General features: G+C 38.2%; 1 protein-coding gene across 6 annotated transcripts in view; it reads right to left on the reverse strand.

Annotated features, from left to right (window-relative positions):
- Positions 1-2198: 2198 nt before the first annotated feature.
- The window catches only part of cadm2b (cell adhesion molecule 2b), a 263536-nt gene continuing 250906 nt past the window's right edge, over positions 2199-14828 (reverse strand). Inside the window, exons 9-12 of one of the 6 annotated variants that reach the window (XM_067450974.1) lie at positions 12954-12980; positions 3554-3676; positions 3335-3440; positions 2199-2902 (exon numbers count right to left, since the gene is read on the reverse strand). In XM_067450974.1, coding sequence (XP_067307075.1) covers positions 2797-2902; positions 3335-3440; positions 3554-3676; positions 12954-12980 — 362 coding nt within the window. In that variant the 3' untranslated portion in view covers positions 2199-2796. The other 5 variants (XM_067450978.1, XM_067450975.1, XM_067450976.1 and 2 more) reach the window with 5 other exon arrangements.

A 14828-nucleotide genomic window follows, 5' to 3' on the forward strand; every position in this document is an offset into this window, starting at 1 on the left:
TGTGAACTCGGCATTAGAGGCGGCACAAGCAACGCACCATCCTGCTGTCACTTTACCTCATGCCGCTGGCAGTGTTACATTACGACTAATATTGTGTTGTCTCCGATTTTGCTGCCAAAACAGCCCTGACCCCTTGAGTTATGGACTCCACAAGACCCCTGCAGGTGTGCTGTGGTATCTGGAGATACCGAGATGTTAGCGGCAGATCCTTGAAGTCCTGTAAGTTGCGAGGTGGTGCCTCCATGGATCGGACTTGTTTGTTCAGCACATCTCACAGATGCTTGAATAGATTGAGATTTGGGGAATTTGAGATTAGTGTACACTTCAAACTTATCATTGTGCTCCTCAAACCATTCCTGAACCATTTTTGCTTTGTGGCGGGATGCATTATCATGCTGAAAAAGGCTACAGCCACCAGGGAATACTGTTTCCATTGAAAGGTGTACATGGTCTGCAACAATGCTTAGGTAGGTGGTATGTGTCAAAGTAACATCCACATGGATTGCAGGACCCAAGGTTTCCCAGCAGAACTTTGCCCATGGGGTGTTGAACTCCAGTCCTGCAGAGCTTTGCTTCAACCATAATCAAACACACCTGAACAAGTTAATCAAGGTCTGAAGGGTAAGACACTAAAGGCAGGTAAGTTTTATCATGGTTAAAGATGAACACTGCAGGATTTAGGTTCTCCAGGACTGGAGTTCGCCACCCCTGGCCCAAAGCATCCCACTGTCTCTGCCGGCTTGCCGTCTTCCCAAAGTGCATCCTGGTGTCATGTGTTCTCCAGGAAAGTGAAGAACCCAGCCACCCATGTGATATAAAAGAAAACATAATTCATCAGACCAGGTCACCTTCTTCCATTGCTCTGAGGTCCAGTTCTGATGCTCACGTGCCCACTGTTTGCGCTTTCGGCGGTGGAAGGGGTCAGCGTGGGCACCCCGACTGGTCTCCAGCTATGCAGCCCATTACGCGACAAACTGCGATAAACTGTGTATTCTGACACCTTTCTAACTGAACCAGCATTAACTTCTTGAGTTATTTGAGCTACAGTAGCTTGTCTGTTTGATCAGACCACACAGGTCAGCCTTTACTCCCCATGTGCATCAGTGAGCCTTGGCCACAATGACCCTGTCGCCGGTTCACTGTTCCACTGTCCCTTTCTTGGACCACTTTTGATAGATACTGACCACTGCAGACTGCGAACACCCCACAAAAACTGCAGTTTTGCAGATGCACTCAAATTAACTAATCAAAGTAATCTAGCCATCACAATATGGCTCTTGTCAAATTCGCTCAAATCCTTATGCGTGCCTATTTTTCCTCTTCTAACACATCAACCTGGAGAACAAAATGTTCACCTGCTGCCTAATATAGTGTGTGTGTGTTCACTTGTGTGTTGCATGAAGAAGAAAAAACAAATCTGAGTTTGTGCATATTTTACTCAGTACTCTGAGTTTTTTTCTTTTCTTACAGAGGCATAGTTTGAAAAAGTTGAATATTTAATGTAAAAGCAACCTCACACATTTTCCCATACAGCAAAAAAAAAAGAAAAAAAAGAAGAACAAACAAGAAAACAAAACAAACAAAAAACACAGGGCAAATCAAAAGTTCTTAGAAAAATGTCTTAGTTCTAGTTGATGTTATAAAGAGTGAAATAAAGTATGAACACTGGAAACATGTTTCGTAAAAACGTACATTGAAGGTTACGCTGCTCCAGAGCTTCAATGTGTGGTCGTATGTTTTGTTGCAAACACAAAGGCAATAATGGTGATTGTTGTTCTGACCTTCTCATGAACAAATGATCCTATCTGTTCACAAGCTTATAAAAAGCACTAATAATAATGTATTGTGTTTGTCCATCAGATTTACCCAATAAATTGATATTAATGAAAAGTATCCGTTGAGACATACCTTGTGTAGAGAGGCTAAAATGGAATTGCACACATGTAGCATAAAACAGAGCAATAAAGATTCCAAATTCAATTAAATAAACAGCTTACCAAATGCTTAAGTATACACATTATATACATTCCCTGGGTTGGGACAAAACAAACTAACAAACAAATATTTTCTTCACTTATAGGAACTAAATGTATGGGACACTTGAAATAGATATTTTGACATTTGTTTCTCATATATATATATATATATATATATATATATATATATATATATATATATATATATATATATATATATATATATATATATATATGGGATCCTATAGTTTAACAATATTCCACCAATAATCACTTTAGCAAAATAATATACAGCAATATTAACAAGGGTCGGTCAGCGAATCGAAATGAAACAATGCCGAACTTCCATTCAAACGTCGAACAAATGGCTGTTTAGATCAATTCACAAAGTGAGAACAAAAATTCATTCACTCTAGTGATAAAAGACAAATTCAGTTAGGCTCTTCTTTTCATCCTGAGACTGTCTAAACCAATGACATTTTACAATGAATTTGTGCTTATGTTTGGTACATTTTCAGGTTTGAAATAAACGCTCGGGGAGGGGGGGGGGGATATTAACAGTGCAAGAATATACAGACAGGTATGATGGAAATAGAAAATAATCTTGCTTCTAATGGTTACACACCAATTCTCATTTGTGCTTCATCGACTTCCTGCCATTTTCAATCTGCCGGCTTGTTTCGGGAGTCCGTATGTTACATAATTGTCCGTACCTCTGGGGGATATTCTTTATTACAGGGCGTACTTAAAAAAAAACACCCACTTTGACAATGGAAAACAACAGACACGCACACAAAAAAACAAAGACAGTACATGATATTTACATTATACATCTCACATATTCTTGTCTTAAAGCGTAATTATTGGCAAAGCCAAGGTTTTCCGACTTGAGATGAACCACATTTCTTGCCGCTCCCTGGTAATATCTGTAAAAAGGTATATAACAGGCACAGTGAGGGTGGTTGAGAAATCAGCATTCATTGGGAAATTAAATGAATAAACACAGCAACAAACATGACAAGCACATGTCTGTATATTTTGGCACTTGGCAAATCAAACGGGGGTCATTTTGGAGGGGTGGGATAGGGTTTTTTGGCCTAAATGGACCTGGTGTTACAGTTACAAACTCAACTAATATATATAGTTTTTTGGACGATTAGGAATCATTTAAAAAAGGCAACATTCTTTTGCAGCAGGTGGCGTGTCGAATTTGGCCTTAAAGAGGTTTGCAAACAGAGACAAAGCCAGACCAGACTAGTGCTGTTAGGGAGCGGAGCGCTATAACGCCTCCTCTGCTGGCTCGCAGTGTTGCCGTGACAATACTGAACAGAAAAAAACAGAGGTGCTAAATGAAGTACTCTTTCTTTTCCTCTGCATGTGCGTGGTTCCCCTCCGCATTGATGATGGCAGTGTCTGCGTCAGGGGCGTCCTCCGCTCCTTTGGCCTCATTGGTTAAGTATGTCCCTGTCCACACAGTCCCACATAGGTCACATAGACACATAAGGTACAACAGTGGACATGTTGAAGCATTTTGCACACTATAGGTGAGGGGGCGAGAGAGGGGAGGAAAGCCATACCTTTGTGCCTGGCCAGATATCGGCCCAGGACAATGATGAAGCACAGGGTGATGAAGACCACCACGGCAACCACTCCGCCGATGAGCGCGTGGTCGGGGCCGTGCTGCGTCAGAGCATTAGGATCTAGAGGAGGAGGAGATGGAGAGGATGGAATGAGAAGATGCCAGTGGAGCAACCGCTATAATTAGCCAATTATGGGTCGGTGTGTTAATATAAGATGCATGAACACCCACATTACTTCCCACAATTCACTAAATACTGTTGTAAGCATCTCAGCTGGAGCAGGCAGTCATTTTTCACTTGATCCCATTCAATTTAGATATGTGTTAAATTGTGCAGGTTGTTGAGGAAAGGTTGGTTTTCTAAGTGATCAGGCAGATTTTCGTCTGGCGGACGATAAATGGGACAATTTCGTCCTCCAGACGAAAATCTAAAAATCCCACTGACTTACCCAGACCATGTCTAGAGACCCAGATGCAAATTAAGTTTACAAAATGTGCATTAAAAAAAAAGCTTGTTCGAGGCATAAAAATATTATTTGGTACAAAGTTTAGCATTTCAATCTGATGCGCATCAAAAAAAAGTCATGCGATTAAAGCCAAAACTTGTACAACATGGTGAAATTGTTGACATTTACTTATGACTTTTATGTGCTTTTCCCATTAGATTCATAGGTAGGTTCAGGTCTGGGTAATTTGTTTTTGTACTACTCAGCATGTTTTTGTTTTGTTTTTGTTTGTCTCAGTATTATGCAACTTCTGAAAGAGTAGTGAATCTCCAGGTCAAAACACAGGAAACAAGAAGCAGAAACAAGCGGTAAAAGCATTGCTTATGCGCGTTGTAGTCTTTGACAAAAACCCAATTTTTCCAGCTTTTTGTTCAAAATGTTGCTTTTTAAAATTAAACGTTCCCACATCCAAGTGTTGATAAAAAAATGAACGCATGAAGCTAGAATAAAACATTTGTTGTTGTTTGTTTAAAAGCAGAGGCCCTGATCTTCCTTTTGACAATTTGCATGCTCAGATACTCATACAACAACATATTCTGGGGGCCATGAAAATGTTGTAACAATGAACAGCAATACTGGCTAGCAACTTTTTTTTTTTTTTTTAAGTGTTGGCCAGGAAATAGTTAACTATGTTTTGAATGGAAAATCACCTCTCAAAAATATACAAATCTAATTTAAAACAAAAAATGGGATAATTTTATATATATATATATATATAAAAGGTTAAACAATCTAGTACTTTCTTTATTATATATATACAGTATATATACACAACCTAAAATTATCATCATGATTTAATCAATTAATGTTACTAAAAAGCTTTTGGAACCCATTTTCATTTACAACTGAATATTTAGGGAATATTGGGTTAGGCATTCCTATATATAAACAATATACTGCCATATGACATTCCCATGCAGACAAATTGGGGAATTGCAAACTGGTGTTTATTCCATGCCGGATCACAGAATCATCCCCAGCATGTCATGCTGTTTTGAGTTTTGGAGCCCAAGCAACATCAATTCAAAGCCAATGTTCTATACTGACTTTCAATAGGCAGCAGGAGGGAGGGGTGGGAGGACTTATCATTACACATGAATGCTGAACAGCTACCAAAGACCTGTCATATCTCACACAGCCCTGCAAGGACCAAAGTGACTCAATCCATGGCGATATACAAGACGTTTAAAAACGGCAGGGGTTTGCAGCAGGCTGATTTGTCTCCTGGGTTTAACTTTGAGTGAGCAAGCGCAGACTAGGATGAATTTGGTCGCCTCTGAACTTCTACTGAATAAATCGTCACCTGGAGTCGTGAATCTTAAGTCCCCACTGTGGAGAGCGTAGTGCTGTCACTACCTGCCTTGAATGTGTGGAAAGAAATTCTTATTCTTTCTTCTGTGGAAAACAAAAGGTGATTTTTTTATTTTTATGAAAAGCTTAGCCACTCTTTTCCATAATGAAAGTTCATGAGGACCGGGAACAAACTTTAAGTTGTTATTCGCTGAAAATCTGGTCCTCTTGTATGCTGTTAATCACTGCAACCAAATCACTAAAGCCCCTTTCACACTGCGATTCCGGAAAATACACGGATAATGCGACCCGGCATTTGTTCCCGGGCCGCTAGATTTGGTCCATTCACACTGCCAGCGAAATACCGTAATATGTGCGCTTTCACACACAACCCGTAACGGTCCCGGATCGAGTTGACACGTGACATCCTGATGTGACGTATAACGTCGAGCGATCTAAGCTTCAGCGCGGATAGTAAGGAGCTCCATGGTCTCGACTTGTGTCCAGTTTGCGCATGTTTCTGCTTGTTTAATTTTAGTTCCTTTTTTTATACGAACACTCTCTGCATTTAAAACACCGACTAGCTCTTCTGCCACTGCAGGGTTGTATTACTGAAAAAACAAGCTCTAGGAGTCACACGATAACTATGTACATGTTGCGGCATTAGTTTCGGCTTTTGTTCACACAGCGCTCGTCCTGGGTCGAATCCCGCAACGTTACTAGGTCCCCGACCCGGGTTCAACTCAGTAATCAATCCCGGGACGTGGTTGCTTTCACACAGAAGGCGACCCGGCAATGTTCCGGGAATATTGCGGGTCCGACATGGAGTGTGAAAGGGGCTTCAGTGAGTTGAATCTGATCAGTAAAATGACTAAGTCTTTCCATCTGTGAACCAAAACAATTGATTCACTGAAACTATCCAACTAAAAACTATTGATTTGCTCACGTAATTTCTTACAAGAAGGGGCTAAAGCGGATAACTTGATTTTGGTTTGTTTCTCCATATTTATGGAGCTTTTGTGTCATTTTTCAAGCTTAAAGGTACAGTAAGTGTAGAAAGAGAGATGGCTGAGAGACATTGCAATAGAGAAAAGGTCTGATGAATATCACAGGAAAAACAAGAGTTATGATCATGCAAGAGCTTTAAAGCACCACTAAGTAACTTTTAGCTCTCTAGCGGATAATAAAACGGTCTTGCGGAAGAATATTGTACTTTTCTCTGTTTACGTCTATGACGAGTCATGCAGGTACTGTGCTACTGTCTGTACTGACCTGAACACGAAACCTACAGAGTATGGTTTTAGCGCTAGGAGGCTGCTTAGGTTAGCCTAGAAATCTAGACGCACCCTAGCGGCAGCAAATTTAATCTGCCGCGAGTGTCTAGCAACTCTCAATACATTTCTGAGCTGTAAATACCAAACTCTGGTCGGGCCAATCACATCGTTTATAGAATCGGTGCGCGGGGCTTAGCATAATGACGGCTGAGTTGCGTTTGCATGTTACTAGTAAACAAAGAAGCTGGCGACCGGCGGTCTTTCGAATCTGCTTTGGCTACGACTCTTGAAGACTTGGAGTTAAGCTTTTCTCTGAGAAAAGAACAAAGAACGGCACTGAAGTCATTCTTAAAAAGGGAAGATGTGTTCGGAGTTTTGCCGACCGGATACGGTTGTCAGAAAGCCTGAACTAATGTTATTTTTTCCACACATTCCATTTATAGTGACGTGCACTGGTAGAAGATGACAGTCAAGCTTAATTTATGCTGCTGCTTATGCAATGTTTAATGCGTTAATGCAATACATGTAAGTACATATGTACATTTATATCATATCTGTATGTGTTATGCATGTGATTGATAATTTCCGATTTTTATATTGTTAGTTTTTCCGCTTTTTTTGCCGTAATTTGCCGAACTAATCATCACGAGTCACCAGCGCGCTAGTGTTCTGTTCCGATACAACGCAAGTGTTTGTTTACAGTGTACTACTGTATTTTATTTAGACCATACAATATCACAGCTGCATACCACAAATTCATATTCAAGATTGCAAATAAATTGTTACCAAGAATCTCTTCTCCATTCCTGATTCTCTAATCGGAATCTGATTCATATTTGGCCGCCTCAATCAGTTCAAATGTTCAAATGTCAACAGAAATCACTTACTGTACCTTTAAATGCTTATTCAGGCTAAGATATTATTTTCTATTTATTTTTTAAATCACCTTTTGTGTTCCACAGACGAAAGAAAGTCACACAGGTTTGGGACAACATGAGGGTGACAGGATTTTCATTTTTGGGTACAATGTCCCTTTAACCTCACTTGAAGGGAACGGGACAAAAATGTTTTTTCTTTGACTTGGAGCGATCGTTTCCTGACGCAGCACCTTTTGGCCCTGCGTTGGGCGCAATTTCAGGGCTTCTGCAGGGGTGTAAACTTTAACTATGTGTCTTTATTGCACTTGGAACTTGTTCTCATTAGCTCATAGTGATGAATGGCTCTCACTTCTGCTGTGCTTGGCAAAGTGACCCTGGGAGATGTGTAGAACAGGGACTTCTGCAGACCCATTTCTAACACGTAAATGAACCCATTTTGTTCAATTAACATTGTGCTTTGTTTTGAGGCAAAATAAAAGCCATGTTGAAATCAAGTTCAAAGTATGGTACGCTTTATGAAAGGCTGTTCAGAATCAAGTACACCAATCATGAGATTTGCTTTACTTCAATTTGGAAAGCTTGTGTTGTATTTGCCACCCAATTTAATTGAATTGGGGGAAATAAAAAATCAGAAATTAAAACATTCAGATTTAAATCTATGGATCTTTTTCTATGCTATTATGAAAAACAAGATAGGCTTTAGCTTCAAAAAATGATAGCACATCTAGGAAAGCCAAGCCATTATTCCTTCAAATGTCTTTTATTTTCTTATGAATATGCAGTTTGATAATATAGTCCAATGTATTGCCTCCAACTCTGAATGAGTTAGCAGTTTTATGATTTCAAGCTGCCCTTCCAATCAATTTTGTTTCCCATTTAAATGAGCCTCAGGAATTATATACATTTACAATTCAAAAAGTTTATTTATTCTATTGCAGCAATTCCTCTTTGCTGTCTCGGCTTTGTAGATGGATGTTGCTTAGAAATAGAAAGTACAGTTTTGCATATCCCTTGATAATAAGGATATTGCCTGTTCATTATGGCATCTCATGAAAAGACAGTTTTAAAGCAGGGATAAGAATAATGATGTTTGTCTTGTTATGCAGCACATCATCTAAAATTAAAGGCAGGAGTCAGATTCTAGAGCTTGTGTGGGACAGTGATGTCTCCTTGCGTATTCACATGAACACACACTGATCACTTTGATTCTTTTATTTGAGGTCCTTTAATATCAATTCTTATGATTTTACATGTGGGAGCATACTTGCTGGTTTTTGACCTTGGTTGTGTCAAGCTAGAAAAATCCCTCAAAACGTTCCCGTGTTTGTGTTGCACTTATAAAAGTGACAGAAGGTATGTAGGTATATGCTGTGATATTTGTGTATTTTACATTTTAATTTAATTTACTTAAAAACAATTGTGCGTCAAAATATCAAAATGCAACACAATATAATTGTTCATAGTCCAAATATTACAAAATATACACTACCTTTCAACAGGATTTTTTTGTTTGTTTGTTTGTTTTTTAAAGTCTCTTATTTTATGCTCACCACGCTATAAAAATAATGTGTTGGCAACAGTTTGCATAATTTTGTTTGAGTTTTACTCTTCAGCACAATGGTAACCACAAAAATTTTTCCATTTCTTTTGTTGTTGATAAAGTTGTTGTTTGTCAAAGGCTCCAAATTTTGCGGCATTTTGCTTAAATTCAGTTGTCACTTGGCTATACTTGTATTGCTATTACAATATTTTGTCCAATACTCCATTATACGTTTTTGTTGTTCACGGTAACATTAATATAGCCTAAGGATTTATTTTAAAGACATTTTTGAGAGATATCCAGTGTTAAAATATTGCATTTCTCCCTAAAACAAGCAACTAATTACGTTACTTAGTTACTTTTATGGAATGTAATGTTACTTTTGCGTTACTTTTTCTCACCTGGTCTGGGCTTGCTTGTTTGTTTTTTAATAACAAAAGAAAAAGTTCAATAATTTTGGCAAATTTCAAGGTCCTTTCACACTAAAAGTTAAAGGAATTAGTTTCAGGGGGAAGGAAATGCAAAACTTGTACAGTAGAAGTCAATCATTTAGAAAACAAACTTGTTACTTTTTTAAGTAACTTTTTTATGTAACATATTTTGTTGTAAATTTAAAAGCAATGCGTTACTTTACTCATTACTTAAAAAATACAAATAAAAAATCAGATTATGTAACTCAAGTTACTTGCGTTACCCCACACTAGAAATACCTATTATACCCCTTTATCTGCATATTAAATATAGAAAACACTTATGATATCTCCAAATTTATCTGGTCAGAGATTAACAGCTGGCTAATGGAGGTCAGAAGCACTCACAAAAATGCTGGGTTAAAAACAACCCATGTTGGGTTGGAAATGGACAAACCCTGAAATTGGGTTGTTTGAACCCTAGTAAATTGACCCATTCAAACAACCCAGTTTCTGGGTTTGTCCATTTTCAACCCAACTTGGGTTGTTTTTAACCCAGCATTTTTTAGAATGCATGTATCAAAGGCTATATATACAAAGATAGTGCATATTACTTATAAATGGGACAAAGTGCAACACCATCACAATATGGCCTAACAAGTCCTGCCATCTAAATAAAGAGCCAATTGCTGATGAATTAAGTCATCATGACACCGCAGCCAATAATCCAGTGTTCTGAGACATGTACTTATGACAGTGGGCATTGGCTGGAACTGAAATATGTTATTTAATTGTGAGATCGAAAAGTTTTTCAGTTTTTTGAGAGATTTCAGGATTTCCCCATTCAAGTAGATAGGACTTGGTCTTGAATGCCCAAGGTGTTGCAAATATGGCTGCAGACTGTTGAGTGAACTGACTTTCCTTGAAAGTGACTTTGATTTGTATCTTTCTTTCGATGGAGCAAAGACATACTGAACTCCTTCGGAAATGGAGCTAGTTTGTGAAAGTAAAGAGATCATTAGTCTCATTCATGGATGGCGACATGTGGCCAGAGACGTAAGTCATTTAGCTTGAGCGTTAATGAATTCCATTAAGATCTCGCATGTGAAAGGCCAGAGGCACAGTACAAATGTGTTTTATGGCACACAAACACACACACACACCCAATCAGAATCCTCATACGTTTTAAATGAACATTTGCATCAAAATAAATCACTGCAGAATTAATTAATGTTAATTTCTTGATTTACAATTTGTGGTAAAGACCCTGTGAAATTGTACATGTCTGTGGAGATAAGAAATGAGGTCTATAGGCAACACTTTTAATTTGTTACCGGTTCAAAACACGTTAAGCTGACAGGCATTATGGCCTATTGAAGCTTGTTTGTGCAATGGAATAAAAAAAAAAAAAAAAAAAAAAAAAAAGATTTCTGAATTTTATATCTTGCAATCAGTGTTGGGTGTTAATGCATTACTAAGTAATTTTTTTTATTTATTCCTTTTCACTTGTAAGTAAGTAAGGGATTACTCTCATTTATTCTTATTTTTTCTGGAATTGAATTACAGTTACTTCTGATGTAATCTGTTTTAACATCTAAGGTTAAAAATGTATGATTTTAATGTAACCTTCTTTTAAATAAATTGGCCAGTTTAAGAACAATTGATGCAGTTTTATATATATATTAATAGAATTAAAAGAGCATTTTCATCCTTATACTGTTCAACTGGTTGACACTGATATGGGATTTATAAAGTAATTAATAATTACGTAGTAACATAATCTGTTGAAGATGTAATTAGTAACTAGTAATTCATTACTTTTTTAGAATACCTTACCCAGCACTGTTCGCAATTCAGACTTTATAGCTTTGACTTTATGACTTTTTGTCTCAGAAATGTTAGCTATAATCTCGCAATTGGGAATCATAAAGTCCAAATTGTGCGACATAAATTCGCAATTCTGAAAAAAAAGTGAACCGCGATATATAAACCCCCAACTGCGAAATAATTTTATTTCTCGCATTTTTTCTCAGATCTGTTATATATAAACTTACACCAAGTCCAATTTGCGTGATATAAACTTGCAGTTCTGAGATTAAAAAGTTGTAATTACATTTTTTTTAAATTTCCTGGCAGAAACAAGCTTCCATAGTGGAATACAGAATACAGTGACAGCTCAGTTTGTGAAAACAAAAATAAATTGTGTTTAATGCAACTCATTACGGATGGTATTTTGTTATTTTCATTGCATTAATTAAAAAAAAATGTTTTAAACCGGTAAAGTTCCTTAAAAGTATGAACTGTGTTCTAAACACAGATAACACCTGAGATATATCTTTACATGCGCTGTCATCTCAAACACTCATTTTGCAGCTCATGTTCACTGTACTCCCAGTGGAATATGGTGTGGGTGGCATAAAATATAATTAGATTTTAAAAACAAATTACAGTTGCTTATAATTAAAATCAATTCCCTTATGGGAGAGCAGGCTAAGGAAATCTGACCTATGACAAATAGTTAGAACACATGGGGGGTGGAACATTCAGCACAGAGACCCCAATAAAATAGACGACCAAGCTGAAAAATCAATGTTTCACAAAAACAAAAACAGGACATAAACTGTACATAGCAAAAAACAAAAAACAAAACATGTTCTCAAAAGGCCATACCATGCACACACTGATGACATGTTTTTGTGGCAGTGATTTAACAGTCAATGCTGCAACTCAGTTCTAGTGAGTGAAAACTAGGATTTTTTTTAGCTTTGTTTACGCCTTTCAAATGGTCTACAAGGACATTGAGCTATCTTCTAGAATTGAGTGCTGGTTTATTAAGTCTGGTTATTGGAGATAATACAAAAAAGAACTAAAGCAGACTTGGAAAGAGTCATATTTTTATATATAATGTACTATTTCATTAAAAACTTTCAAATATATATTTTAAGGCTCAAATATTTTGTGGGTCAGTGATGGCTCATGTTTTGTGTACAGACTTATTTATTATCATATATACGTATATATAGTTACTTAGATGCAACAATTGACATTTGATGTTGAAAGTGTGGAGAAATGCTTTCATTTTCTTGGAAAAAAACTGAAAATAAATAATGATTGGCTGTAGAAGGACTGACTGTACATTTCTAAAAGCTACATTTTTATAAAAGATGTTTCCTTTCTGTTATCTAATATAGGCCTATACTTATGCCATCGACCCTTTTACAATATAAATGGCATTTCTAAGGTTTACAGATTCTTCCTAAAATAAATCTTGATTAATTTCCCTGGGCCAAAAGTTTTAAGCATCCCTTGTGTGAATGACAGCACCATGGAGCACCATGACATTTCACAAAGATCAGCAGTGCTCCCATGCAAGGCAATGGCTACCAGCTCATGCTATGGAGGAGGTTAATTGGCGTAACCTGATCCACCACTCCACAAGCGACACTACAGCGCCCTGGCTCGCAATGATGATGTCAGCACTCCAGCAAAAAAATATTTACCTGTAGTTGTACCTGGGAAATCTTTAGCTGTTGCCATGGACGCAGACAGAAAGGGGCAGTAAGGGAAGACAAGGGTGAGGACATCACAAGGGGAAAGAATTAAAAAAAAAAAACTGGCCACAAAAACTCAAACTCATTAATGAAGACACTAACCGACAGCATTAACTTGCAGTCAGAATGATGGAACATGGACGACTCGGACGACACAATGGTTTCAAGTACAAATGCAGTGTGTACGAACTAACACATTCTGCAAAACACATCTGTCTGGACATATTCATATCTATGCATTCTGGCTAATCTCTTATGTGTGCCTTGCCCACTGCACTGCTCTGTAATGATGTTTCTTATCTTGCAAATCGCTCTGTATTTCAAGCGGCTGAAGATGAAGATACTCTTAATGCATTAATACCAGTTTAGTCATTTGAGTTACTAGCCTCTTTATCTTACACAGATAAGAAAGGACGGGCATGACAAATTGTTGCAATTGGTCTCATTCACTAACAATGTGTATGCACCGAGTTTGCGTGTGAAAACTGCATCATGATTCATCAATAACTTTTGTACTTAGGGTATGTTTACGCAACAATAATGTACAAAAAACATAAGTGTTTCCTTCGAGTTTTTACAGACGTTAACGTTGTCAAAATGATCCGAAATGATTTATACATAGACATTCTTTAATCATACACATTTCATCATACAATCTGCACAACTGGGAGTTTCACGAGGCAAAAAAGTTTGACACAAAGGGCCCTATTTTAAGGATCTGAGCACATGGTGCAGGTGCAGTTAGCATGTGTTCGAATGCACTTTTGCTGGGGAAAAACGATCGGTGCACCAGGCGCATGGTCCAAAAGGGTTGTGCCTAGTCTCTCGAGTCATGAGAGGGGCGGCAGTGGCTCAGTGGTTCATGTAGGTTGTCCACAAACCGGAAAGTTGGTGGTTCGATCCCCGGTTCCACCTGACCAAGTGTTGAGGTGTCCATGAGCAAGACACCTAACTCTGGCTGCTCCTGACGAGCTGGATGAGCCTTACATGGCAGACACCACTGTCGGTGTGTGAATGAGAGTGATTGGGTGAATGTGAGGCAAGATGTAAAGCGCTTTGGATGGCCATAGGGTCTGTTAAAAGCGCTATATAAAAATGCAGTCCATGGGTGTGTTTTGGGTGTAACATACAATAAACCAATCAGAGTCTCATCTCCCATTCCCTTTAATAGCCCGTTGTGCTTACACCATGGCGGATACACTATTTATATTGTGGAATTTGCGAACGGATAGACTGAATGCTAGCCTGGATGCCAGCCGAACTCAGCCCCGCCCACAACATTTGAGCTCGGGCAGTTCGGTCTGGACTTGATCCATAGAGGAGTAATTGTGCCAGAACAGAAACTGTTTGGACCAATGAAACTGTCAGGGAGGGCTTTAGACGATGATGGACAGATGATAAACAGTAACGTAATCATCCACGTCTTCAAAGGTGTTTGTGTTGAATTTGTTCTAATCCTAAACTGAGAACTTTTTTCCTATATGCATTCACCTTCACTATTTCTCTCAAAAATGCTGATCGTGTTGGTAAGTGCTCTGTGTATCCTTAAATTTGTTTTTTACAACACCAGCAGAGGTTGTTTACACTCACTCACAAGGTTGCCAAGTGTTTACAACAAAACCTGCCAACTACTAGCCCAAAACAAGCCCAATATAGCTTTGCGGGGCTTTTGGCAAGGTTGCAATCACATAACTGAGGTCGCTTCAACCCGCGGACATGGAAAACAACCTGCGGGAAAACTGCAGACTTGGCAACACAGTGCATTTAAGTTCTGTTGACATTTGACAATTAATGTTATACATTGCTCTGATTGGTTGTAGGTCT

Source organism: Pseudorasbora parva, chromosome 8 (genome assembly GCF_024679245.1).
Source record: "Pseudorasbora parva isolate DD20220531a chromosome 8, ASM2467924v1, whole genome shotgun sequence".
Taxonomy (NCBI): domain Eukaryota; kingdom Metazoa; phylum Chordata; class Actinopteri; order Cypriniformes; family Gobionidae; genus Pseudorasbora; species Pseudorasbora parva.